General features: G+C 45.1%; 2 protein-coding genes across 4 annotated transcripts in view; one reads left to right on the plus strand and one right to left on the minus strand.

Moving 5' to 3' along the window:
* Positions 1-419: 419 nt before the first annotated feature.
* Positions 420-19,680, minus strand: TYW3 (tRNA-yW synthesizing protein 3 homolog). The gene is made up of 6 exons (XM_077450448.1): positions 18,717-19,680; positions 16,894-16,974; positions 8,383-8,481; positions 6,796-6,867; positions 3,414-3,547; positions 420-888 (listed from the first exon to the last, which is right to left on the minus strand). The coding sequence occupies exons 1-6, from the start codon at positions 18,993-18,995 to the stop codon at positions 693-695; spliced, it is 861 nt and encodes a 286-aa protein (XP_077306574.1). The 5' UTR covers positions 18,996-19,680; the 3' UTR covers positions 420-692.
* Positions 19,681-21,401: 1,721 nt separating this feature from the next.
* Positions 21,402-27,604, plus strand: part of CRYZ (crystallin zeta) — a 35,057-nt gene continuing 28,854 nt past the window's right edge. The window contains exons 1-2 of one of the 3 annotated variants that reach the window (XM_077450441.1): positions 21,402-21,537; positions 22,924-23,046. In XM_077450441.1, the coding sequence (XP_077306567.1) occupies positions 22,936-23,046 (111 nt within the window). In that variant the 5' untranslated portion in view covers positions 21,402-21,537; positions 22,924-22,935. Of the gene's footprint in view, positions 21,538-21,990; positions 22,068-22,923; positions 23,047-27,604 lie in introns of those variants that run through there. The other 2 variants (XM_077450442.1, XM_077450443.1) reach the window with 2 other exon arrangements.

Consider the following 27,604-nt stretch of genomic DNA (forward strand, 5'->3'; position numbering starts at 1 on the left):
ACTTTTTCAAGGCACTGTACAGAGCCAAAACCTTCTGTATCAAACATGACCATTGACCTGCGTTTGAAGCATTAAAGAATATGCTGTACCATGTACTTGTAGGAAAAATATCCTGTTCTCTTTGCGTTTCTTCCTTTTGTGTGAAATCCCTGGCGTTCCTGCCAGTCCCTCTCTGCTTTCCTAAAGAAACTGACCACACTAGGCAGGAGAGCACAGCGTGATCAGTTTTCTGGCTGCACCGTGAACTAATCCAAGGATCAGGGTTTTGCTAACACGCTTTCCTCTGCACAGCCAGTCACTGGGAAGATCAGTGCAACGTTTCTCCTCCCCCAGCTCCTGATTTAGCTCAGACCAATTATAACACTTATAATTTTTTTTTGTATAAATGTTTTCCCCCTTTCTTATATCTATACAAAAAATGTTTTGCCTTTAATTTAATTTTAATCTCATTGGGTTGTTTTACAAGGTGAGGGTTTGCATAGACTTAAAGGCACTTCTATCCTTTGATCGGGCTGTTGGAGCAGCTGAAGCAGATGGGTTTGTCCATATAAAGTATCTGAGATCCAGCAGAGCTCACTGTATATCCATGGCTTGTACTCCTCCTGTGTTTTTCTTTATTAGGTGGTTTGGATGAATAGGTGAAATCTTTATTCTGAAATGATATCCAGTAGTTGTGTCTCCTGTCCATTGCCTTAGTCTGTATCATGGAGGAAGGAGATGCAGGTCACCGGGTCACCTGGGGATTCACAAGGACTGCCATCGGCCATCTCCGTCACCTCCGGTCTTCTCCTCCGACGAGTGTACACCGAGCTGTCCGTCCTTTCCTTGTGGTCCTTCTCACTCTGTCTGTCTCTTTTCTGTAGAGCCGTATGGAGGCAGCTAAAGAATCTGCAGAAATAAAAAAAAAGACAAGACATAGTAAAAATGTGGCGCTTAGACCCCTTTCACACTGGGGCATTTTTCATGCACTTTAGCGTTAAAAAAAGCGCATGAAAGAAGCCGCAACTGCAATCCCAATGTAAAAGCCTGAGTGCTTTCACACTGAGATCTCTTTCACACTGGGGCGTTTTTCAGGCGCTTTAGCTTTAAAAAAAAAAAAGCGCCTGAAAGAAGCTGCAACTGCAATCCCAATGTAAAAGCCCGAGTGCTTTCACACTGAGGCGCTGCGCTGGCAGGGCGTCAAAAAAAGTCCTGCAAGCAGCTTCTTTGCAGCGCTTTTGGAGCGGTGAATACACCACTCCTAAAGCGCCCCTTCCCATTGAAATCAATGGGAAGCGTCTGAAAAGCGCTATTGGCAGCAGCGTTTTGTGGGCGCTTTTAACCCTTTATTTGGCCACTAGCAGGGGTTAAAAGCGCCCCAATAGTGCTCAAAAAACGCTGGTAAAGCGCTGCTAGTTTTTTTCGAGCACTGACATTGTGAAAGGGCTCTTAAAGCATTCGGGCTTTCACATTGGGATTGCAGATGAGGCTTCTTTCAAGAGCTTCACAAGCGCTTTTTTTTTTTTTTTTTTTTTTAACGCTGAAGCACCTGAAAAACGCCCCAGTGTGAAAGGGGTCTTAAAGTGGAGTTCCGCTCCATTTTAGATGTTTAGCCCCCAGCGTTGCTGATCACAGTCCTATTCATGTTCGGAATGTTTTTTGTAAAGCATATGACTTTTTTTTTTTTGGTCACTAAATAGCTCCACTTCCACTGTACCTCACTGCGGCGAGGTACACAATACCCAGACGCCCATTGGCCCCTGGGTTACAAGTTTCATCAATCCCAGGAGTCAATGGGCATCCTCCACTTCAATGAGTGCGCTGCGCTTTGTACACACTGCGCATGCGCGAGATTGGGAGGTGCACGCTGGTTAGCCAGCAGCACATATCCCAGAAGAAGCCATGAGTGGGCTTCAAATGCCCACAGTGAAGATGGAAGCATTCTTGTTACAGAGGTTACTGTGAGTACATTTCATAACTATATAATAATAAAAAAAATAATAGGGACTACATTTACAACATGTCCAGATTAGATAACCTAAGACTATCGCAGTGGTAAATAGCACAGAAAGCAACTAATGGGATTATAACGGTGCCAATAAACAAAAAACCAAGATCAAACCGATCTATATTTTTGGTTTACACATAGCCAAAGAGAGGTCACAGTAGGTGTTCACTTTACATGTATGGTAGAGATGTAGTGTCTAATCCCAACATGTTTCGCCAAAAACTCTCTCAGGGGATTAATATAATACTATCACAGCAGTTTTTTTTTTTGGGGGGGGGGGGGGTGGGGGGGCATCCTCATTTACAATCCAAGACTGCTGGTCTTGTATTATACCAGAGTGCCTGCAGCCGATGGGGCGTCAATAAGAAGAGTCTTTGGGAGATCAGGCAAGTGGAGAGAAGGAAGTCTGTGGACAGGGATTAGGCAAGTAAAACTGCTACTAAATTTTACCCTAAACCCCCGGTGCCCAACCTGCGGCCATTTAACACTTTTTATGTGGCTCTCAGGGACCCTGCATATGTTAATTTGTGTTTTTCTTGTAAGAGCAGTAATTTCTAGCAGTCTCATGTAATGCGTCTCCAGTCTGACAACTTCCTGAAGCATGTCCCCGTTTTCTGTTCAGTCTCCAACAGGTCCTCAACCTAGCATGGCTGCAGCCCCCGACCGTCCCCTGCTGCGTGGGCTGCAGCCCCCGACCGTCCCCTGCTGCGCGGGCTGCAGCCCCTCAGCTCTTAGTAGCACTACATTACTCATTATGTACAGTTCTTTAGGAACTGCACTTGAGGCCCCCTATATCAAGAAATCGAACACCGCTGCCCCAGCCAAAAACAGCATTTAACTCTTGCAGTGCAGAGAGAGGCACAATGCAAGGGTAACTAGATTTTAACCTGAATTCTGTGGAAAATCCAAACAGCTGAAGCTAAAATCTTTCTAGATAGCAACAAGGACAGTAAAGTGTCTATGGGGTAAATTACACATTGCTTTCATGCTGATTATCAGCAACATGTTTTTCCATAAAGGTTTTTCATGATTAATTTATCAGCACTTAACAGATTCTGGAGATACAATAATTCTTCCTTCTAACAGTTGCAAGACTTAAGACAGAGAAGTAACCAGGATGATCTGAACTTGAGTTATCTACAAAAGAAAAGGCAGAATATTCCTCTTAGGATACAATATGTCCTCCCGATCCATGCACATGAAGAGCCAGTGCCGCCCCCTGCAGGTGAACAAAGGCTGGTGCAGGACAACTTCATTGGGTATTTTTGATTACCAGACATCCCAGAAGTGATTAGAGCATTGGCTGAGCACGAATTGTGATACACAACAAATTAAAAAAAAAAATAAAAAAAATGGAGAAACTGGCATTTCCCTGTCCATCATGGCAATGCCCTACTAAAACCTGAAGTGTGGGGATTTCACCTACCGGGTGATTCTGGTCTTGTTCTCTTCCATTTTTCGGTTTGCCGTCTGTACCAAGTATTCAATATATTCGTTGCTCACTAAACACTTCCCCTTGTGACTCAATGGCACCTCCATACAATGAGTACTCCGTACCGCCTAGAAATACAGCAACACACCGTCTGGTCATTATCACAGGGAGTAATAAAATATGTACTTTATGTAGCTAGCCCAGTATTTCTCAACTCCAGTCCTCAAGGTGCCCCCACCAGGTCATGTTTTCAGGATTTCCTTCAGATGAAAACGGCTGTGGTATTTACTAAGGCAGTGAAACTGATCAAATCACCTGTACAAAATAATGGAAAGCCTGAAAAACCTGACCTGTTGGGCACCTTAAAGGACTGGAGTTGAGAAATACTGGGCTAGGGAACACAAGATCCAATGTCAACTTAAAGTGATTGTAAAATCTCGGGGGTTTTTTCTGTTAAAAATAACAAACATGTTATACTTACCTGCTGTGTTTTAGTGAATTTGCACAGAGCATCCCCAATCCTCCTCTTCTCAGGTCCCTCTTCTGTGCTCCTGGCCCCTCCCTCTTGTTGAGTGCCCCCACAGTCAGCAGCTTGCTCTGGGGGCACCCGAGTCACAGCTCCCTCTGTCCATTCAGAAACTAATCCGTAGCCTGGCCCCCTCATTGGCTCACTCAATTTGATTGACAGCAGCGGGAACCAACGATGCCACATGCCATCAGTGTTTATTTTGGCATCAAATTTTAATTTAGTCTTAGTCGTTTGACTAAAATGCCATTTTAGTTTTAGTCCCATTTTAGTCATCCTGCAGTGGTTTTACTCATATTTTAGTCGACTAAAATCTCCAGTACATGTTAGTCGAATAAAATAATTTTAGTCAACTAAAATATAATGTGTTTAGTTAAATTGTAATGCAAAACCCCAACACCAGAGAGCTAAACAGATATAAAACGTTTGTGCAAATGCGCACCCCCCCCCATCCTCCACAGTTAAAGCAGAACTAAACCCTCCTATTCTTTTCAGCCAAGGAAGCAGCTATCTTAACCTCTGTTTGATCTGTATCTGCCATGGTGCTGCACATGTGATCATTTGTGACTCCAGCCATTGGATGGTTCGACAGTTTTTTTGAGTGCACAAGCATATGTGACAGTTACATTCCCGGGATGCCTGAAATATAACGTTTTTATTTTAAACTGTTAAATCGATGGGTTTAGTTCTGCTTTAATCACAAGTAGGTTCTAAGAGTAAAACTCTGTGGTCCCAAATGCCAGTTCTGATCTTGTCATCCCCTCAGGACTACACGTCTCTAACCTCATCACATAATATAGAGAAGCAGCCACTATGGTCCTGCCTTGTACATAGTGATATCCGAGCAGCCAGAGAGAAACACAGAGGCCACCACTCCTGAAAATGCTAGTTGCTTGACTTGTATGTTAATCCTTTGGCTTCAATACTTTGAATACATGGTACAGGGACTTTTTTGATTTTAGGGGTAATTCTTTTATGGTAGGCTTAAGTGAGTTAGGCCATTTTTTTTACTGCTGTGAATCAGTTGGGCAGTCTGGTAAATAAAAGCCAGACCAGTGTCCTCATTGCTACAGATAAATCTTTTTTCTCATGATAGATGCCTCTACAAAAACCGCACAGTCTGAGGTTCATTGGAATTTAGCGTATTCATAAGGCTGTCGGGGAAGCCTTCCTTCCGCAGAGCCGTCGGGGAAGCCTTCCTTCCGCAGAGCCGTCGGGGAAGCCTTCCTTCCGCAGAGCCGTCGGGGAAGCCTTCCTTCCGCAGAGCCGTCGGGGAAGCCTTCCTTCCGCAGAGCCGTCGGGGAAGCCTTCCTTCCGCAGAGCCGTCGGGGAAGCCTTCCTTCCGCAGAGCCGTCGGGGAAGCCTTCCTTCCGCAGAGCCGTCGGGGAAGCCTTCCTTCCGCAGAGCCGTCGGGGAAGCCTTCCTTCCGCAGAGCCGTCGGGGAAGCCTTCCTTCCGCAGAGCCGTCGGGGAAGCCTTCCTTCCGCAGAGCCGTCGGGGAAGCCTTCCTTCCGCAGAGCCGTCGGGGAAGCCTTCCTTCCGCAGAGCCGTCGGGGAAGCCTTCCTTCCGCAGAGCCGTCGGGGAAGCCTTCCTTCCGCAGAGCCGTCGGGGAAGCCTTCCTTCCGCAGAGCCGTCGGGGAAGCCTTCCTTCCGCAGAGCCGTCGGGGAAGCCTTCCTTCCGCAGAGCCGTCGGGGAAGCCTTCCTTCCGCAGAGCCGTCGGGGAAGCCTTCCTTCCGCAGAGCCGTCGGGGAAGCCTTCCTTCCGCAGAGCCGTCGGGGAAGCCTTCCTTCCGCAGAGCCGTCGGGGAAGCCTTCCCTTCCGCAGAGCCGACGGGGAAGCCTTCCTTCCGCAGAGCCGACGGGGGAAGCCTTCCCTTCCGCAGAGCCGACGGGGAAGCCTTCCCTTCCGCAGAGCCGACGGGGGAAGCCTTCCTTCCACAGGTCTTAATTTTATGTGTCCTGGTACTGGAACAACCAGGTATGAAGAGCACCTTAAAGTAAAACTAAGGCCTTACTTTTGAACCGAATAAGGTATGGTTTATAGCCCCTGTCCATTTTTTCTGCCATCTTTGTCAGTTTTACTTTTGCCATCTGTGTCCCACTGGGGGTGATTTCCCTTAGTCACCAGAATTAGTGTCCCCATCAGACGATTTCTCTTCTATTCCTGTTCTGGGGACAACCCAAAATTTTGCTTTAACTCTCGATACTAATGGTCACCAGGACATACAGGGAGGGTGAAAGTCCCTAAGGGGCACAGACAGAAATAAAAAACAGAACGGGGTTCTAATACTTCTCCATTCCTACTAAAATGTAAAAAATATTTTGGCTTTAGTACTACTTTAAGATCCCTTTCACACTGGGGTCGCAGCCGCATAAGCGCCGCTCATCTTAGTGGTACTTTTCAGGGATAAAAGCGCCCGTGCTGCGGCGCTTCCCAAGCACTTTTCAGGCACATTGGAGGCGCTGCCCATTCATCGCAATGGGCAGGGTGTTTTGGGAGCGGTAAATACAACGCTCCCAAACCACCCCAAAGATGCCGCTTGCAGGACTTTTCCAATGCCCCGAAAGCGCACCACCCAAGTGTGAAAAAGTCACACTGAAATTAATGGGAGGCGGTTTTCAGGCGTTATTTAGAGGGTTTCTAGCACTAAAACGCCTGAAAACCGCCTCAGTGTGAAAGGGGTCTAATAATTTCTCTTGTTTATCAACGGTCAATTGTCTTTTTAATGACATGAACATTGTAATTCCTCATGCAGCACCTATATACGGGGTACAGACAGGTCAAACAAAGACAAACATATTTTTCCGTACAAATATGCACTTATTTCCATAGCATGGAGAAATACTCACCATTATGATTTTCCCCTTCTTTCCTACCGTGATACCAGAATTTCGGAATGCTGAGTTTATGGCGACACTATGCTGAAGGAGACGGGAAACAAAGTGTTAAAGTGAACCTGTCAGCCATTTTTAAGTTTAAAAGTAAAAGTCCTGCCCAGGAGCACACACCACAAGATGTCCCGTCAGCTTTGTCGGAGGCCTAATTTCTTCTCTACTAAACTAGTCAATGAAAGAGCAGCTTAGAAAGAGGTCTGCTACAGGTCAGAAGGCAGGTGAACGCACCTTAGGCTGCTTTCACACTGAGGCGCTTTACAAGCACTATAGCGCTAAAAAATAACGCCTGCAAATCGCCTCTCCTGTCTCCCCGAGTGCTTTCACACTAAAGCGGTGCGCTTGCGGGACTTTACAAAAAGTCCTGCAAGCAGCATCTTTGAGGCGCTTTAGGAGCGGTGTATACAAAGCTCCTAAAGCACCCTGTCCATTGAAATCAATGGGCAGCACCGCCAAAGCGCTTTGCAGGGGTTTTTAACCCTTTATTCGTTCACTAGTGACCAAAATGTGCCTCTAAAACTTGCGGCGCTTTACTGCCAATGTCCCCGTGCCTCAGTGTGAAGGTGCCCTTACAGCGGAGGTCCAGGCGTTTTTTTTTTTTTTCCATTCTTTTTTCAAAAGTCAGCAGCTACAAAACACTGTAGCTGCTAAATTTTAGTAAGGGCCCTTACCTGTCCAGCGAGCCCACAACCTTTTTGATTTAAAAATAAATAAATAATAAATAAAAAACACATTGATTTTATGCACCCTACCCTGCTGTATGCTTTGCTCCTTGCCTTCTGAAGCTCGTAAATTCTGTAGTTAGAATGGCTGTTAAGATGGCCATACACCATACAATTTTCTTATTCAGATTTACCTTCAACTGTGTAGTACAAGGGCCTGTCTGATTGCACACAAATTGAAAGTGTTTAGATTTGACCTCATATTATATGGTTTTGGTAATTCTAAAGGAAATCTATAGAAGAAAATTGTATAATGTATGGCCAGCATTAGGAGAGAGGGCTGTGTAAGCTCTAACAAGCAGGGCTCTCTGATCCCCTCTGTATTGAATTGCATTGTAATTGATCTGTCTGCCTCAATGTTGTAAAGCGCTACGTAAATTGTCGGCGCTATATAAATCCTGTATTATAATAATAATAATAATAATAATAATAAACAGGTACAACTATATGTAGGAGGTTTTGCATCACCTCTATATATCACCTGAGGCCAATCACTTCACTGGGTATACGTGAGGGTTTACAACCACTTTAACCCCTTCTTACCACCACCTCCCAACCCTTTAAGAGGTTCTAAATACCGGGAGGCAGGCATTCCGATCATGTGATGGTTGCTGTGCAGGGCGCGCACAGTAACATGTACACATAGGGTCGCATATACGCAGCCTCTCAGCGCTAAACCCCACCCACTGAGAGGCCGCATATATGCAGTAAGAGGTCAATATACTTATTATATTCTGTGTGTGTATAATAACTTTCTCACATTGGAAAACAAAACAAGGAATCTGATGGTCAATATAAGTTAAACAGACTCTAAAAATCTTACCAGAAGTTGTGCGTCCTCTAATGTGCGGCACTGGACGTGCATAACAAAGGGTTCAAATTTCAGGACCGCGTCTCCCGAAGCTTTCTGGACGGCTGCAACCTAGAGAGAGACATCAATGAGAACAAAATATGAAAGAGTGACTGGGCAAGTTAGATAGTTTCATAGTTAGTAAGGTTGAATAAAGACACCAGTCCATCCAGTTCAACCTGAGTGAGTGTCTACAATGGTCCCTTTCCCTGTACATTGCACACTCACATCGGTCCCCTACCCTCAAGGAGCCCACAATCCAAGGTCCCCATTCATATACTAGGGCCAATTTTTTGGACAGAAGCCAATTAACCTACCTGCATGTCTTTGGAGTGTGGAAGGAAACCGGAGCACCCGGAGGAAACCCACACAGCCACAGGGAGAACATGCAAACTCCAGGCTGGTAGCGTTGTGGTTGGGATTTGAACCAGCGACCCTTCTTACTGCTAGGTGAGAGTGCCATCCACTACACCACTGTACCGCCCGCACTAATCTTGGGGGTTTCAGTTCAGTTCAAAATGATTTTCCTACGATAAGGTCAAAGTCAAAAGGGATATATCTGTCTGGATTAATTCAGTCTGTGTGTCTGGTTAGATTTTCTCTCACATCCTGGCATGTAGTCACTGGGGCAGGAAATCTACACAATAGCAATACAAACAAAACTAAAACATGCTTCTTAATTTAAGAGTGGGAAAGGGCAGCCATTCTTAGACGAGGTTCCTCGAGAAATTGCTAGGGGTTCCTCAGGAATTGAGGTAACATGGCATTCCTTTCACAGACCACGGAGCACACCCTCGACTGATTACCAAATGTATGGAGGCACATCTACCACTAATCACCAATGCAAAGGTCACATTTTCCACTGTCCATCATTGTATGAAAGTACATCTCTCAATGAGCATCAACGTATGGAGGCACATCTCTCAATGAGCATCAACGTATGGAGGCACATCTCTCAATGAGCATCAACGTATGGAGGCACATCTCTCAATGAGCATCAACGTATGGAGGCACATCTCTCAATGAGCATCAACGTATGGAGGCACATCTCTCAATGAGCATCAACGTATGGAGGCACATCTCTCAATGAGCATCAACGTATGGAGGCACATCTCTCAATGAGCATCAACGTATGGAGGCACATCTCTCAATGAGCATCAACGTATGGAGGCACATCTCAATGAGCATCAACGTATGGAGGCACATCTCTCAATGGGCATCAACGTATGGAGGCACATCTCTCAATGGGCATCAACGTATGGAGGCACATCTCTCAATGGGCATCAACGTATGGAGGCACATCTCTCAATGGGCATCAACGTATGGAGGCACATCTCTCAATGAGCATCAACGTATGGAGGCACATCTCTCAATGAGCATCAACGTATGGAGGCACATCTCTCAATGGGCATCAACGTATGGGGGCACATCTCTCAATGGGCATCAACGTATGGAGGCACATCTCTCAATGGGCATCAACGTATGGAGGCACATCTCTCAATGGGCATCAACGTATGGAGGCACATCTCTCAATGAGCATCAACGTATGGAGGCACATCTCTCAATGAGCATCAACTTTTGGAGGCACATCTCTCAATGGGCATCAACGTATGGAGGCACGTCTCTCAATGGGCATCAACGTATGGAGGCACGTCTCTCAATGGGCATCAACGTATGGAGGCACGTCTCTCAATGGGCATCAACGTATGGAGGCACGTCTCTCAATGGGCATCAACGTATGGAGGCACGTCTCTCAATGAGCATCAACGTATGGAGGCACGTCTCTCAATGAGCATCAACGTATGGAGGCACGTCTCTCAATGAGCATCAACGTATGGAGGCATGTCTCTCAATGAGCATCAACGTATGGAGGCACATCTCTCAATGGGCATCAACGTATGGAGGCATGTCTCTCAATGGGCATCAACATATGGAGGCACGTCTCTCAATGGGTATCAACGTATGGAGGCACGTCTCTCAATGGGCATCAACGTATGGAGGCACGTCTCTCAATGGGCATCAACGTATGGAGGCACGTCTCTCAATGGGCATCAACGTATGGAGGCTTGTCTCTCAATGGGCATCAACGTATGGAGGCACGTCTCTCAATGGGCATCAACGTATGGAGGCACGTCTCTCAATGGGCATCAACGTATGGAGGCTTGTCTCTCAATGGGCATCAACGTATGGAGGCACATCTCTCAATGAGCATCAATGTATGGAGGCACATCTCCCATTGACCAAAGTATGAAGACATATCTTTGACCACCAATGTATACAGACACATCTTTCATCGACCACCAATGTATAGAGACACATCTCCCACTGACCATCAATGTATGGAGACATCTTTCATTGGCCATCAATGTATAGAGATGTCTTTCATTGGCCATCAATGTATGGAGGCACATCTCCCACTGACCATCAATATATGGAGTGACATCTCTCAATGAACACCATGTATGGAGACACATATTCCAAGAATGTATGGAGGCACATCTCTCACTGACCACCACTGTATGGGAGAGCATCCCCCACTGACCATGAACATATGGTGACAGTCTCACACTGACCAACAATGTAAGGAAGCACCTGTCTTACCATTTACAAGGAAAACTATTCCCCTGATTTCCAATGTAAGAGGTCACCATGATGCTACCAAAGTTAAGGAGCATTTCTCCACTGAACAAAAATTCAATGGTACAGTTCCTTGAAAAAGTATTCACACCCCTTGAAATTTTCCACATTTTGTCATGTTACAACAAAAAACGTAAATGGGATTTTATGTGATAGACCAACACAAAGTGGTGCATAATTGTGAAGTGGAAGGAAAATGATACATGGTTTTCAATTTTTTTTACAAATAAATATGTGAAAAGTGTGGCGTGCATTTGTATTCAGCTCCCTTTACTCTGATACCCCAACTAAAATCTCGTGGAACCAATTGCTTTCAGAAGTCACTTAATTAGTAAATAGAGTCCACCTGTGTGTAATTTAATTTCAGTATAAAATACAGCTGTTCTGTGAAGCCCTCAGAGGTTTGTTATAGAATCTCAGTGAACAATCAGCATCGTGAAGGCCAAGGAACACACCAGACAGGTCAGGGATAAAGTTGTGGAGAAGTTTAAAGCAGGGTTAGGTTATAAAAAAAATATTCCAAGCTCTGAACCTCCCATGGAGCACTGCCCAATCCATCATCTGAAAATGGAAAGAGTATGGCACAACTGCAAACCTACCAAGAGTCCAAGACATGTCCGTCCACCTAAACTGACCAGGCTGGGCAACAGAGCATTAAATCAGAGAGGCCCATGGTAACTCTGGAGGAGCTGCAGAGATCCACAGCTCAGGTGGGAGAATCTGTCCACAGGACAACTATTAGTCGTGCTCTCCACAAATCTGCCCTTTATGGAAGAGTGGCAAGAAGAAAGACATTGTTGAAAGAAAGCCATAAGAAGTCCCATTTGCAGTTTGGAAGAAGCCACGTGCAGGACACAGCAAACTTGTGGAAGAAGGTGCTCTGGTCAGATGAGACCAAAAATCGAACTTTTTGCCCGAAAAGCAAAATGCTATGTGTGGTGGAAAACTAGGTTTGCACATCACCCTGAACACACCATCCCCTCCGGGAAACATGGTGGTGGCAGCATCATGTTGTGGGGATGCTTTTCTTCAGCAGGGACAGGGAAGCTGGTCAGAGTTAATGGGAAGATGGTTGGAGCCAAATACAGGACAATCTTAAAATAAAACCTGTAATGCTGCGTACACACGACCTGTTTTCCCGTTGGAATAAACTCCAAAGGTTTTTCCAACGGAGTTCCGCTGAAACTGTCTTGTGTACACACGATCACACCAAAGTCAGATCGTCAAGAACGCGGTGACGTACAACACGTACAACAGGACTAGAAAAAGGAAGTTCAATAGCCAGTAGCTTCAGTCTCGTACTTGCTTCAGACCATGCATGGTTTTTGCTGTCGGAACACCAAACAGACAAGCAGTTTTCCCGATAGGAATTGGTTCCGTCGGAAATATTTAAAACATGTTCTATTTCTAGGTCCGTCTGAATTTTCATAAAAAAAAAAAAAAAGTCAGATGAGGCATACACACGATCAGAATATACGATGAAAAGCTTCCATCTGACTTTCTGTTGGACATTCCGTAGCATTAGAGTCCCAAAAGACTTGAGACTGGGGCGGAGGTTCACCTTCCAGCAGGACAACGACCCTAAACATACAGCCAGAGCTACAATGGAATGGTTTAGATCAGGCATCCCTAAATGGCGGTCTGCGGTCCAGCCCCCATCACTGTTCCATCCAGCCAGTCGCGGTTCCACAATTTAGGAGCCAATTTTTGGAATCAGCCGCCCTCACTGCTGTGGGTATCACAGCAGAGCGGAGAGGCAGGCTAGATGACCAGAAGGCACTGCTTTGAATGGAGGATGGGTGCAAAAGCTGAAAGAGTTAACTTTTGAAGTTAACCAGCTGGTGATTCGTTGTTGGGATGCAGGACAGTCCCAGCAACCAATCACCTGGTAGTTAACTTGAAAAGTTGACTTGAAGGGGTCAGAGGATACTGATGTAAAAAGAGAATTGTTATATAAGAAAAGGGGGGTTGTGATGTGAAGGACCCAAATCATTGCACAAACTTGCTAGCAGAAAATGTTTGATTGGACTTTCATGAATACCTCTGGTTTAGATCAAAGCATACTCATGTGTTAGAATGGCCCAGTCAAAGTCCAGACCTAAATCCAATTGAGAATCTGTGGAAAGACTTGAAAATTGCTGTTCGGATGGATGCTCTCCATCCAATCTGATAGAACTTGAGCTATTTTGCAAAAAGAATGGGCAAAAATGTCACTCTCTAGATGGGCAAAGCTGGTAGAGACAAAAAGACTTGCAGCTGTAATTGCAGTGAAAGGCGGTTCTACAAAGTATTGACTCAGGGGGGCGCTATACAAATGTACCCCACACTTTTCACATATTTGTAAAAAAAAATGAAAACCATTTATCATTTTCCTTTCACTTCACAATTATGTGCCACTTTGTGTTGGTCTATCACATAAAATCCCAATAAAATACATTTAGATTTTTTGGTCATAACATGACAAAATGTAGAGAATTTCACGGGGTATGAATACTTTTCCAAGGCAGTGTACACTGCAGTTTTCATGGTCTTTCTGGCCATTATTAACATTTATTTTATTTCATGAATCATTCTAAAAAAATAAAGTTGTATTGTAGTGAAGGGGGGGGGGGGGTATTATAAATGACCGTATTTGCTCCGAGTGTCAAATATGCTAGGGAAGCTGCATTCCTTATCACTTTATATTATATCCACAAATTACTGATCATCATAATATATTGGGCACTTAAAAAAAATTTATGTTTTAGCAAGGGTTCCTAGACACAAAATTATTTCAAGGGTTCCTCCACAATATTTCACTAAAATTAGAAGAAAAGCGGTTTAACCTTAGACTGCGTAGAAGGTTCTTTACTGTAAGAGCAGTTAGGATGTGGAATTCTATTCCACAGGTGGTGGTCTCAGCAGGGGGGAATGAATAATTTCAAAAAACTATTAGATAAGCACATGAACGACCACAACATACAGGGATATACAATGTATTACTGGTATATAATCACATAGGTTGGACTTGAGTTTTTTTTCAACCTTGCCTACTATATATAATAAAAGTAGGGCTGTTACTGATTAAAATTTTCATGTTCGATTAATCAATTTTTTTTTTTTAAATCGATTAATTTCGATTATAACGCACATACAGATCCAACTACTTTTAGCTGATCTCTTTGCATTGCAACTCTGCATTAGTCAGTGGTAAATGTGGTATACACTATATACAATCACCTGACACTAGTTAGTTTCCACAATCCATGACTCAACTTCACAGTTCACACAAATACATTTTAAACTCAAACCGTAACACTGAGGGAAGTACATTTTTTTCCACAGTAGCGTCACAATCCCTCCACCTCCGATCTAACTAATCACTCTCACCTTATGGCATGGACCCCTGTGCAAACAGGTGGTCATGCAAACGGGTATCAAAAGGGTGAACACGGACCATAAACTTCTCTCAAGTCTCCTTAGATCTCAGCAAGGACGCCAGGTCATGGGTAGAAAGAAAAGATCTAAGTGCTCACCGCTTAAGTATAAGATTTCATTTTTGTGTTGAAACACAAACTACTCACATGAAGATGATAAAAACACAGCATGTAAAGCCAACAATTGTGTTAGTTCCGTAGGGCAGCAGCGGGTGAGGTCATGCGTAGCTCCTCCCCATACACGTTAAGTTCAATCAGAACTTCGACATCACCGGACTCCTCCCCCCTTCTCTTCGTTAGCAGACAGAGGCACTTGTTGAAGGGGGGAGGAGTCCGGTGACGTCGATGTCCGTGATGTCACCGGATCTCCGACGGAACTCCCTGAAGATCCGGAAGCCAGCGGAGAGGTGAGTACCGATCAAAAGAATTTTGATTGATCAAAAAAATTACCGATTAATCGAGGAATTAATCTTTTATTTCCACAGCCCTAAATCAGAGGCTGGGTTAGATCCTCTGTCAGCTCTGTATTGTTGTCTGTTGAGAAATGTCCTCAATTCCTATCCTAGTGGCAGTTGGTCACTGGTACAAAATGTGAGCTGAAGCCTCCCCAACAAGAGCACAGACAGCAGAATAATTAGGACAGAGGATCAAATTCTTCCTCAATATATACAACTAACAAAAAACTTTTAAGGATATCCATCAGGCTGGCAGTTATCTGGCACAGCTGAGATGCCCAATCAAATCCTGAATCTGAGCAGTGCTGCCAGCTCGGGGAAAGAGGACAACCCGCACATATTGGCATGTCCGACCAGGAATTAGGACTGCTTTCAGGACCTGGGAAACATTAGCAATGTATGGAAACCCTCAGCTGTGGCAGATATCAGATAACCTGAGAAGATCTTCAGGATCTACCAAGGACTAAGATAACAGTTTGGGGCACATTTACCTTTTAAGAGCTCAGCTCTGCTAAACTTGAAAATTAGGTGTAGGAGACATAGAAATGAATGCTCTGGTGGTCCAAAGTCCTGACATTATCAAGACCAGTGCAGGGTCAACAGCCCTCCACTGGACGTAATGACACTGAGGAACAGTCCACTGTCTGAGCATAGGGGAGTGGAGGATCGGGTCAGTTAAAGTATTTTTACTCTCCCCCAGAATAAATGAGCTGCTAACCCAGATTTCCTGGAATTGGGCGATTTGCTGCATTTAACCACTTGCCGCCCACCCTATAGGCAATTGACGGTGGCAAAGTGGTTTCATAATCCTGATCGGACGTCATATGACGTGATCAGGATTATGAGCCGCTGCGCGCCCCCGGGGGCACGCATTGCGGTGATCGTTGTTGCGGGGTGTCAGTGACACCCGGCAACTACGATCTTGGTAAAGAGTCTCCGACGGAGACTCTTTACCACGTGATCAGCCGTGTCCAATCACGGCTGATCACAGTGTAAATGGGAAAAGCCGGTGATCGGCTTTTCCTCACTCGCGTCTGTCAGACACGAGTAGAGGAGAGCCGATCGGCTGCTCCTCTGACAGGGGGGGTCTGTGCTGATCGATTATCAGCACAGCCCCCCCCCCCCCCCCCGAGGATGCCCACACTGGACCACCAGGGACACCACCAGACCACCAGGGAAAAGGTAATCCTCCCTAGACCACCAGGGATGCCAGTCAGCACAATGGATGCCAATCAGTGCCCACAATGGGCATCACTGATTGGCATGCATTATTGTTTGGCACTGATTGGCATCCATTAGTACAGTATAACACCAATGCCGCCTATGAGTGCCCACCTGTGCCGCCTATCAGTGCCCACCTGTGCCGCCTATCAGTGCCCACCCAGGCCCATCTGTGCCGCCCATCCATGTCCATCTGTGCCGCCCATCCATGTCCATCTGTGCCGCCCATCCATGTCCAATCAGTGCCAGCTATCAGTGCCAATTTGTGCCACCTATCAGTGTCCATCCGTGTCGCCCATCAGTGCCGCCTATCAGTGCCACATATCAGTGTCCATCAATGCCACCTCATCAGTGCCACTTCATTGGTGCCCATCAGTGCCGCCTTATCAGTGCCCATCAGTGTAGCCCCATCAGTGCCCATCAGTGAAGGAGAAAACGTACTTATTTACAAAGTTTTGAAACTGAAACAAAAAAAAATTTTTTTTTCAAAATTTTCGGTATTTTTTTATTTGTAGCGCAAAAAATAAAAAACGTAGAGGTGATCAAATACCACCAAAAGAAAGCTCTATTTGTGGGAAAAAAAATGATAAAAATTTCATTTGTAGCATGACCGCGCAATTGTCATTCAAAGTGCGACAGCGCTGAAAGCTCAAAATTGGTCTGGGCAGGAAGGTGTTTAAGTGCCCGGTATTGAAGTGGTTAACACATTTTCTCTTCTGATCAGCAATAAATAGATGTGCCTCACATGTACTCACCACATCATCTCTGCTACAGAGGTCATGGGTCACAAAAAGCCACAAGCAGTTCTCCTTCTGCACTATGGAGAGATCAGAATTCTGAAAAGGAAAAAGAGAAGATAATGTGTAAAAATACTTTATCAGAAAAGAGAAATTTTAGGCACATGCAGGATATGCAGACTGCCAAAACACCATGAAAGTCTTACTGACATTTTTTTTTTTCCTAGAGTACATCTACCATTTTAATGCCAATAGCAGATAGCAAAAATCAATATTCCCCACGATTAAGCTCCGAGGGATGGAACAAAATGCGCTGGGGTGTGGCCTGGGCGGACGCCCAGGCTGAGGCTGCCATTTACTTCCCCACACAGGTCTGCTTTCCGATATGCGGCTCACAAATTCCCTTCCCGACACTCCTGCAGCTTGGAGCCTGGACGAGCTCCCTTTCCTAGCCAGAACTCAAAGCACTTTAGCCTGGGCTGCACCTCTCACCTGAGCGGCTCCTATATTTTGCATTTGGTTCATAGCAAAAATCAATGTCATGCGATTGATAGACCATCTCACAAGTTGGTCTTCTGTTGGTGTGGTCCTTGAGGACTACATAGTGAAGCATTAACAACAACGGAGTCTAAATAAATGTAAATAGCAAAGTACTGTTTTTAATAAATGGGATATTACTGAGCATACAGAGCTGGCGTTTGCAAAAGAAATCATTTGAAAGAGATGCAGGTCACCAGGGTAAGGTAAGGGTATGGTTGCAGAGGTTCCCTGGGCCGTAGGATCTCTGAACCTAAGGATCTAGCAGACCAATAGAGTTGAGGATTTCTGGGTCTATATGTTACCAGACAGGGGTGTCGATTGGGTTTGTGGGTCACCAGGGGAAGGTCAAAGGGTCTGTTTGTTTTTGGTTTCTTAGGTTGTAGGATCCCTAGGCCTGCCAGATCAGTAATCGATTTGTGGGCTCATGAGTCACCAGACAGAGGTAACTTCTGGGTCCATAGCCTCACCAGAACAGGGATCTTTGGGTCTGAAGGTCCATTGAGTAAGGTGATGGTCTGGGTTTAAAGGTTCTACAGGCTGTAGGATCTCTGAATCTAAGGATCTAGCAGATCAGTAGAGTTGAAGATTTCTGGGTCTAAGGATCACCAGACAGGGGTGTTCATTGGGTTTGTGTGTCACCAGGCTAAGGTCAAAGGGTCTCTGTTTAGAGTTTTATTAGGTTGTAGGATCTATGGGTCTGGCAGATTAGTAGAGTACTGGATTTCTGCACCTATGGGTCACCAGACAGAGGTGGTCTCTGGTTCCATAGCCTCACCAGAATTGGGATCTTTAGTTCTGAAGGTCTGTAGGGTAAGGTAACGGTCTGAGTCTAGAGGTTCCTCAGCCTGTAGGATCTCCATACGCAAAGAGATACATTTTTGTTGCAAAGTTTATTCTTACAATGTCAATAAAGACCTTCTAATTCCAATATCATAGCCTTGATATTTTGCAATAAAACCTAAAGTGATACTGTGTGGCTCCCATGTAGGGCAATGGGACAGTTCACCTTTATACCAGCCTCAGCATCTGCTTACACTTCCACAGTCAAGTTAAATTAAATGTGTTGCTTTGCTCTACAAAAGGTAAAGCACAGGTTCACTTTAAAGAAAATGCAAAGCAATAACTGTTCAATTATGTTTTATATGTAAACTTAAAATAATGCTAACAACATTCAAGCAATAATAGAGGCGCTTGTTACGAGACATTTAGGAGGCTGCAGTAACTTTGCTGCATTGTATTAATGATAAACAGGAATTGATTCATCACAGATATCCCTCAAGGCCGTGCCGCTGAACACTCACCTCATCAATGATGATAATTCTGCCAGAACAGGAGCTGGTGGTGAAGTAACAGTCCTGGAGGTTAATATGCCGCACAATCTCCTCAATGTCTTTGTCCACACTGCCTTTCTTACTGAGGTCCGTTTTGAGGGAAGCTTGGAGTTTCCAGTGGGAGAAAGGCCCACTAGAGGGCAGAGTTTGTGGTTTGTGTGAATTGGAAGGAGCCTTTGGGCTCACCAGACTGCAGGGGCCACTCTGGTTCTGGCACTGTTGACTGCTTGTAGAAGATTCCATTTCCATGTTGATGCAACCAAAGTGGGTTTCAACAAATTAATGATAGACCTCCATGTTTAAAACTTCCCAAGTTGAAGATAGCTCCTGGGGTTGGGGTTCTCAGGACTTTGACTCTCACCTGGCAAAATGTAGTTCACCAGACTGGGTCAGGAGGGTCATCAAAATAAAGCACCCGAGTCAGGTGTTCCTCACATCTTAAAAAAGACCTAAGTCCAAGGGATCACAAGACTGAAGATGTCCTCGGGGTCCAAGAGGGATTCTGGTTCTCAACGTTCAGCTAGCAGAGGAGGGCCTCTGTCTGAGACATCACCAGATTAGGGAGGATCTGTAGGTCGAACAGTCACTCAAGAGGACTAGGATTCCTAGATAATTCAGCAAACTTGAAGATCTCTGGGTTTAGCAGATGAGAGGTTCCCTCAGTCTGTGGGTTGCCATATGGGGTGGTCTCTGGGTACGTAGTCTCAACAGAATGGGGGTCTTTAGTGTAAGGAAATGGTCTGGGGTTAGAGGTAGGATCTCTGGATTTGACAGATCAGTATTATAGGGAATCCCTGGGTCATCAGACAGGGGTGGTTTGTGTGTCACCAGGGTAAAATTTGTAGGATCCCTGGATCTAGCAGACCAGTAGAGTAGTGGGTCAATAGGTCTGAGGTTCACCAGGGTAAGGTTCAGGGGTCTCTGTTTTGGGTTCCTTAGGATCCTACCCTGAGTCTGGCAGATCAGTATAGTGGGGGATCCCTGGGTCTCCAAGTAACCAGGGTAAGGTTGAGGGGTCTCTGTATTGGACTTCCTAGGTTGCAGGATCCCTAGATCTAGCAGATCAGTAGAGTAGTGGATCTCTGTGCCACCAAAGTGAGGTTGAGGGGGGTCTCTGTTTTTGGTTCTTTAGATTGTAGTATTCCTAGGTCTGGCAGATCAGTAATGAAAGGATCCCTGGGTGACCAGAATAAGGTGGAGGGTCTCTGTTTTGGATTCCTTAGGTTGCAGGCACCCTGGGGCTGGCAAATCAGTATTGTAGAGGATCTCTGGGTCGCCAACGCAAGGATGAGGGGGGGTCTCTGTTTTGGGTTTACTAGGTTGTAGGATCTCTGGATCTAGCAGATATGTGGAGTAGTGGATTCCTGGGTCTGCGGGTCACCAGAGAAGGGTTGAGGGGTCCCAAATGTTGGGTTCCTTAGGGTGTAGGATCCCTGGTTCAGGTAGATCAGTAGAGTAGTAGCTCTCTGGGTCTGCAGGTCACCAGATGGGGGTGGTCTCTGGGTCTTTAGGTCTGCAGGTCACCAGGGTGTGGTAAGGATCTGAGTCTGGAGGTTCAACAGGTTGTAGGATCTCTATGGCTCTGACAGTCAAGCAGAGCAGGGGATATCTGGGTCTGTAGGTTACCAGGATAAGGTCAAGGGGTCTCCGTTTTGGTTTTTCAAGGTTGTAGGATCTCTGGATCTTGTAGCTCAGTAGAGTAGCGGATCCCTGGGTCACCAGAGAAAGGTCAAGGGGTCTCCGCTTTTGGGTTCCTTAGGTTGTAGGATCTCTGGGTCTTTGTTTCAGCTTTCCTGGGTTGTAGGGTCCCCTGATTTAGCAGATAGCAGATCAGTAGAGTAGTGGATCTCTGTATCTGCTGGGGTCACTGGGGGGTGTGGATAGGTCTGTGGGGTCACCGGGGGGTGTGGAGAGGTCTGTGGGGTCGCCAGGGGGTGTGGAGAGGTCTGTGGGGTCGCCAGGGGGTGTGGAGAGGTCTGTGGGGTCGCCGGGGGGTGTGGAGAGGTCTGTGGGGTCGCCGGGGGGTGTGGAGAGGTCTGTGGGGTCGCCGGGGGGTGTGGAGAGGTCTGTGGGGTCGCCGGGGGGTGTGGAGAGGTCTGTGGGTCTGCGGTGTCACCGGAAGAAGAGTCTTTAGGTCTGGAGGTCACCAGGGTAAGGTAATGGTCAGGGTCTGGAGGTTCCTCAGGTTGTAGGATCTCTATGGGTCTGACAGATCAGCAGATTAGAGGATCTCTAAGTCTCCAGCCTGTAGAGGAGTTTAATATGGAAAAACAGAATATATTTCTGAGGTGTGTCCTTCAGCTGCTCTATGATCCATAATGGACGCTCTTCTCCCCGCCACTTTGCTATACACGGCACCTCTGACTCCCCTCCTCACTATCCCCCGTGTACGGGCTGAAGACTCCTCTATTTACTCTGCACGCTGTCAGGACACCGCCATGTTTTCTACGGCGGAAGAAAAGGGACAAACATCCTCCCTTCAGTTTACTAACCAGCCGCCATATTTACTTCTGGCAAGCCCAGTGATACTCCTAAAGCGGCCTTACAGTTGAGGAGTAACTACAAGTGCCAGTATGCTCTAGATCTAGAATATATTTTATCTCCCGGCTGCGGTATCCTAACACAAATTTGAACTACAAAATAGTCCCTTACGTTTGCCCATAATAAAGATGGCGGCTGCTGTGCTCGCCACGCACTGACACACCCCCTCTCCCCCAGTGTACTACTGCTGCTGAAAGGTGAACAGACCAGTGAGTGCTTCTGCTGGGATCGATCAGTGCTGAGTCTGGAGGTAAGAGAGAAGAGATCTGTGTGTTCTCTGTATATAGAAGATCTCTGAGCAGAATGTTCTACAGACGTTACTGGAGAGGGCAGCTGTCATTCCAGCTGTTATAGAACTACAAGTCTCAGCATGGCTGCCCAGCCTGTGCAGGTTGTGGAGTCACTGCAGATCCTGACTCCTAAATGTATTCTGTTCTGTTTTATTATTATTTATTATACTTTATAATTATATTAAGCATTTAAATCCCCACAAGCGTGCATTACAGTTCTACATTTCTGGTGTTTATTGAGACGTTTTACCGCTTTAGAGGTTTTTCTGCAATTATTAACACCATGGAGGTGAGTGCGGTGTGTTCAGTGTATCGGGTCAGCGAGTTTACCCAACTCATGGAGGAGGTGGGTAGAAGTGGGCGTCCCAGGGGCAGAACAAAGGTCATATGTACTAAATGCTGATCATTCCACATACCAGGTTAGAGGAGCTACGAAAATTCCATCTACAAACCAGGTATAGAGAGGAGCTCCGATCGTTCCACGCGCCAGGTATAGAGAGGAGCTCTGATCGTTCCACGCGCCAGGTATAGAGAGGAGCTCTGATCGTTCCACGCGCCAGGTATAGAGAGGAGCTCTGATCGTTCCACGCGCCAGGTATAGAGAGGAGCTCCGATCGTTCCACGCGACGGGTATAGAGAGGAGCTCCGATCGTTCCACGCGACGGGTATAGAGAGGAGCTCCGATCGTTCCTCACGACGGGTATAGAGAGGAGCTCCGATCGTTCCTCACGACGGGTAGAGAGAGAGGCTCCGATCGTTCCTCACGACGGGTAGAGAGAGGCTCCGATCGTTCCTCACGACGGGTAGAGAGAGGCTCCGATCGTTCCTCACGACGGGTAGAGAGAGACTCCGATCGTTCCTCACGACGGGTAGAGAGAGAGAGAGGCTCCGATCGTTCCTCACGACGGGTAGAGAGAGAGGCTCCGATCGTTCCTCACGACGGGTAGAGAGAGAGGCTCCGATCGTTCCTCACGACGGGTATAGAGAGGAGCACCGATCGTTCCTCACGACGGGTATAGAGAGGAGCTCCGATCGTTCCTCACGACGGGTATAGAGTGGATCTCCGATCGTTCCTCACGACAGGTATAGAGAGTAGCTTCGAAAACTCCATCTACAAACCAGGTATAGAGAGGAGCACCGATCGTTCCTCACGACTGGTATAGAGAGGAGCACCGATCGTGCCAGGTATAGAGAGGAGCTCCGATCGCTCCACGCGACAGGTACTGACCGGAGTGCTTACAATAGTCAATGCTTACTCATTTATGTAAAAGCTTTATCCTGAAAGGAAAAAAACAAAATGTTTCATAACTACTTAAAGTGTTACATTCTTTATTTTTGTGTTTCAGAGAGAGCCCAGCATGGCGTCAGTGGGGAGACTAATGCGCGCTATTCGGGTGCATGAATTCGGGAAGCCAGAAGTACTAAAACTCCTAACGGATGTCGCTGTACCATCACCAAGCGAGGATCAGGTACACGCACCTTGTCTGTACAATCTCAGTGCAATGATGACGTCACATCACGTCCGGGCGCCATTTTTAAAAATTGGAAGCATTTGATTTTATCAATCTTGGTGTTTTGAATGCTTATAAGGTCAGAGGAGGGATTTGATCACTCTATAAAGAGTACCTGTCACTGCCTATTGCTGTCACAAGGTACTTTTACATTCCTTGTGACAGCAATAAAAGTGATAAAAAAAAAAAAAGTAAAGCAACAGTGAAAAAATGAATAAATAAAAAAAAAATTGAAGTGCGCCCCCCCCCCACCCCTTCCGTGGTCACACACAAAAGCGAACACACGTACGCAAACAGCGATCGTCCCACACATGTGAGGTATCACCACGAATGTCAGATCATGGGCAGTAATTCTAGCACCAGACATCCTCTGTAAATCTAAAGTGGTATTTCCGCAAATTTTTATTTCAAAAAACATTGTGCAAATACCGTGTGACATAAAAAGTTGTAAAATGCACAATTTTATTCTCTAGGGCCTCTGCTTAAAAAAAAATAAAAATAAAAAAAAAATCTAATGTTTGGGAGTTCTAACTAATTTTCTAGCAAAAAATACTGATTATTACATGTAAATAAATGTGTCAAAGGCCTTGGGATTCGAGTGGTTAATATACAGCTTGAAAGCACTTCCTGCCTGCATCCCTGGTACTGACGCATTTCGCCAAAATTCTATGACTAAGCTCAGGGTGAAACTCTCTATATATTTTGTGTGTGTGTAAGGGCTTAAAACCCTCATCCAGCCTTTATTGCTGTGCATCCAGCAATAAACATGGACACTTTATTCTTTATTTTATTATTATTTTAGCTAGTGTTTTGAATTGGCCTCTTATGATCCACTGTACAGCAGCACTCAGTCTGGAAACACGAGAGCCAGAATGAAGAACACATGTGTAAAGCACATGTGTAAATGGTAGAAAAAACAACTTATGAGTGTGCTTCTGCTCCTTTGTTGTCCAATCAGCAGCCTTGGTGTCTGTTGTGGACCAAGTTGTGAAGCTGCTGAAGTGGAGGTCAAGGATCTGCCAGTGCTGTCTGGATCACAAGACTGTCTGGACAGAATAACACATCATTTATAGGTAAAGCACTTCTACCATTTGTGTGCCTCACCTGTGTGTATTTAGCTGGTTGGAGTTCACACTGCCACAAATTGTCATGTGACTTGAGAGTTCTAAATCGCATCCCATTAACGGCAATGGAACTGTTCTTTTTTTTTTTTTTTATAATCTTTATTTTTCCATCAATATAACAATAATCAAAAATACATTCCATCCATTTATGGACATTTCTTAAAACTTTCTTAATTTATACATATACCATCTAAACCTTAAATACCCTTCCATCTTCTCCCACCCCACCCCCCTCCCCTTCCTGGCCTGTTTCTCTAGGGGTTCATAATTATTTCGTCTTTGTAGCTCAGGGGTTACTTATCCTTAGTGCTATTGAGTTATTTCTTCCACATATCGCCATGATTTTTTACATTTTTCCCAGGGTTCCCATTTCCCCAACCCCACCTCTTTTGCTGTTGAGTCATCTCCCCCTTCCTCATAACATTCCAAATGTTGTATTTGATTTACTCGGGCGATCCAATCCTGTATTTTGGGGCTCTCCTTCTCTCGCCATTTTTTCGGGATTAAGCTTTTTGCGGTATCGAGTAATATGGGGATTACCGTGGATCTATATTGTTTTATTGACTCATCTGTCCCATGGAATAAGATGATCCAAGGATCTTCTCTTACTACTTTTTTTTGTTACTACTTTTATTATGTCAATAATCCTCCTCCAATAATCTTTAATAATAGGACAGTCCCACCATATATGACCCATATTACCAATTTTCTTACAGCCCCGCCAGCATTCCGAGGATTGTTCAGTTCCGAACTTGCTCAGTCTGTCAGGGGTGGCATACCACCTTGCTAAACACTTATAATTCGTCTCTATCAATTTATTCCCCCCCCCCCAGTGTACTAATTTAAATATTTTCTTTCTAATTTGAGTGCTACATTGTGACCCCCAGGTCATTTTCCCATTTTTTGATAAATGCCGGGTCCTCCAGCTCGTCCCCCTCTGAAAGTATTTTGTAAATTATACCTATATTATTTTTTGATTTTACTCTCTGACAGAGCCGTTCAAAGGGCCTTAGTGCTTCTTCGCCTCGTATTGGTTGGGGCAATTTTGCTACAAACTGACGTAGCTGGAGGAACCGCCAAGCATCAGTCCTCATCAATATCCTCCCTTAGTGCTTGAAAGGTGCTTAATTTATCTTTTACAAGTATATCTTTTAATTGTGCATTATTTTTTTTAATCCAGTTCCCCCCTACTTCTTGTTTTCCCGGTGGTAAATATTCATTTTCTTTAAAAAAAATCAAGGGTGAATTATACCCCCATTTATTTTGTGTATGTGTTCGATCCCAAATTTTGAATACGTGTCGTGTTATTTCATGTGTGTTAGGTCCCACTGTCCTATATTGTGGCGGGTTCCATATTACTCTCCCTAATTGTGCTTGACATAGTGTATTTTCTAGGCTGACCCATCTCTTGTCATTTAATTCTTTCGCCCACTCTACCACCCGTGAAAGAACCACTGCGTTATAGTATCTTTTCAAGTCCGGGACCGCAAGTCCCCCTTGTTTTTTCCCCCTCCTTAATATCACAAATGCAATCCTCTGCTTTTTATGTTGCCATATAAACTTCGAAATTAGTTTCCTTAATATTTCAAAGAAGGCCGCAGGGAGTGGGATAGGCATCATTTGGAACTTATATATGATCTTCGGGACCAGAATCATTTTAACCACGTTTATCCGTCCTAACCACGAGAGAGGGTTGAATGAGATTTTTTTTAATTTCTCTCTTTATTTCCTCTAATAATGGGATATAGTTTTTCATATATATTCTCCTGGTAGTATTTGAGAGGAAAATTCCCAGGTATTTAATCTCTTTGCGCCAGGGAAAATGAAATTCTGCTCGTAGTCTCTCTGTTTACTGATTACTAATGTTAATGTTTAAGACTTCGGACTTACCAAGGTTAATCTTCAAATTTGATATTTTGCCAAACGTTTCTAGTGTCCTTAGCAAGTTCGGAATCGTTATTCTTGGGTTTGTGATGAAGAAGAGCACATCGTCTGCATATGCTGCGAGTTTGTGCTCCTCCTCTCCCACCCTAATCCCTTTTATATCTGGATTGTTTCGGATCGAGGCCAGTAAGGGTTCAAGAGAAATCGCAAACAGCAGGGGCGATAGTGGGCACCCCTACCTAGTGCCATTTCCCATTTGAAGCTGTGTAGATGTTTCTCCGTTAACCTTTACCGCCGCCTGTGGGCTATTATATAAAACTTTAATCCAATGGATCATCCTCGGGCCCACCCCCATCACTTCTAGGGTTTCTAACGTGAGTCCCCAGTCTACCCTGTCAAAGGCTTTCTCAGCATCCATTGACAGGAATAGACCTGGGGACCCATTGTTTTTTAAAGCCTGGATAAGGAGCAGTGCCCCTACCTCGTTGTCCCTACTCTCTCTCTCGGGTATAAATCCGACTTGGTCCGGATGTACCAGTTCTGTCATTTTTTTCTTTTAATCTAGCCGCCAATACTTTGGCATATAACTTTATATCTGTGTTCAATAAGGCTATCGGCCTATAATTAGAGCAGAGCGTATGGTCTTTGCCCTCCTTCGGAATCAACGTTATAGCGGCTTGCAGGGCATCTCCTCCCGTTCCATATTTTGTGCCTAGACCATTTATATGTTTACAGAATTGAGGAACTAAAATTTCCTTGTATTTTTTATAATAGGAGATCATGAACCCATCAGGGCCCGGGCTTTTACCTGAGGCCGTTTCTTTTAAAGCATTATAAATTTCCTCTTCTGTGATGGGTCTATCCATGTTCTGCCCATCACAGACTGGTAATCGTGGTAATTTAGCCTTGTACAAAAATTATTTAATTTTCTCCTTTTTCCCTTTACCTTGTTCCCCTTTCTGTCCTACGTTATACAGAACTTCATAATATTGTTTAAATACTTCCGCTATTTCCCTGGAAGTGTGGACCATTTTCCCATTCTTATCCTGGATTTTGTCAATGAAATTGACCTCTCTCTTACTTTTCACCTGTCTCACTAAATATTTTCCTATTTTATTTTCCCCAAAATGTTTCTCTCTAGCTCTCCCCTCTAGTGTCCTTCTTACTTCCCGGTCGTAGATGTCTTTAGGCTCCTCCCTCTTGTTGATCAATTGATGAAAGAGGTCTTGTTGTCGGCCCCTTTGTTTCTTATGCTCCTGCTCCAACCTGTAGACCTCCCTCACCAATTTCTCCCTTTCCTCTGCTTTTTCCCTTTTTTTTTTCTTGCCCCAATGGAGATGAGGATACCTCTAACATATGCTTTATGACCCTCCCATAGGGAGACGCCCGTCACCTCACCTGTGTCGTTCGTCAAAAAATAAAATTCTATTTCTTTCTGTATTTCCGCAATTTTTTTATCCTGTAAAAGGTCCTCATTTAGCCGCCAGGTGAATGGGTGCCTCTGTATT

This window comes from Lithobates pipiens, unplaced genomic scaffold (assembly GCF_037356315.1).
Source record: "Lithobates pipiens isolate NorthernLeopardFrog02 unplaced genomic scaffold, aLitPip1_a1.2 Scaffold_23, whole genome shotgun sequence".
Taxonomy (NCBI): domain Eukaryota; kingdom Metazoa; phylum Chordata; class Amphibia; order Anura; family Ranidae; genus Lithobates; species Lithobates pipiens.

Excerpts from the sequence above, each read along its gene's own strand:
- TYW3 (XM_077450448.1), bottom strand. The coding sequence starts at position 18,995 with ATGGAAATGGAATCTTCTACAAGCAGTCAACAGTGCCAGAACCAGAGT. Across the intron at positions 8,482-16,893 it reads TCTGTAGCAGAGATGATGTG|GTTGCAGCCGTCCAGAAAGC; the intron begins GTGAGTACATGT and ends GTCTCTCTCTAG. Across the intron at positions 3,548-6,795 it reads AGAAGGGGAAAATCATAATG|GCGGTACGGAGTACTCATTG; the intron begins GTGAGTATTTCT and ends CTGTATTTCTAG.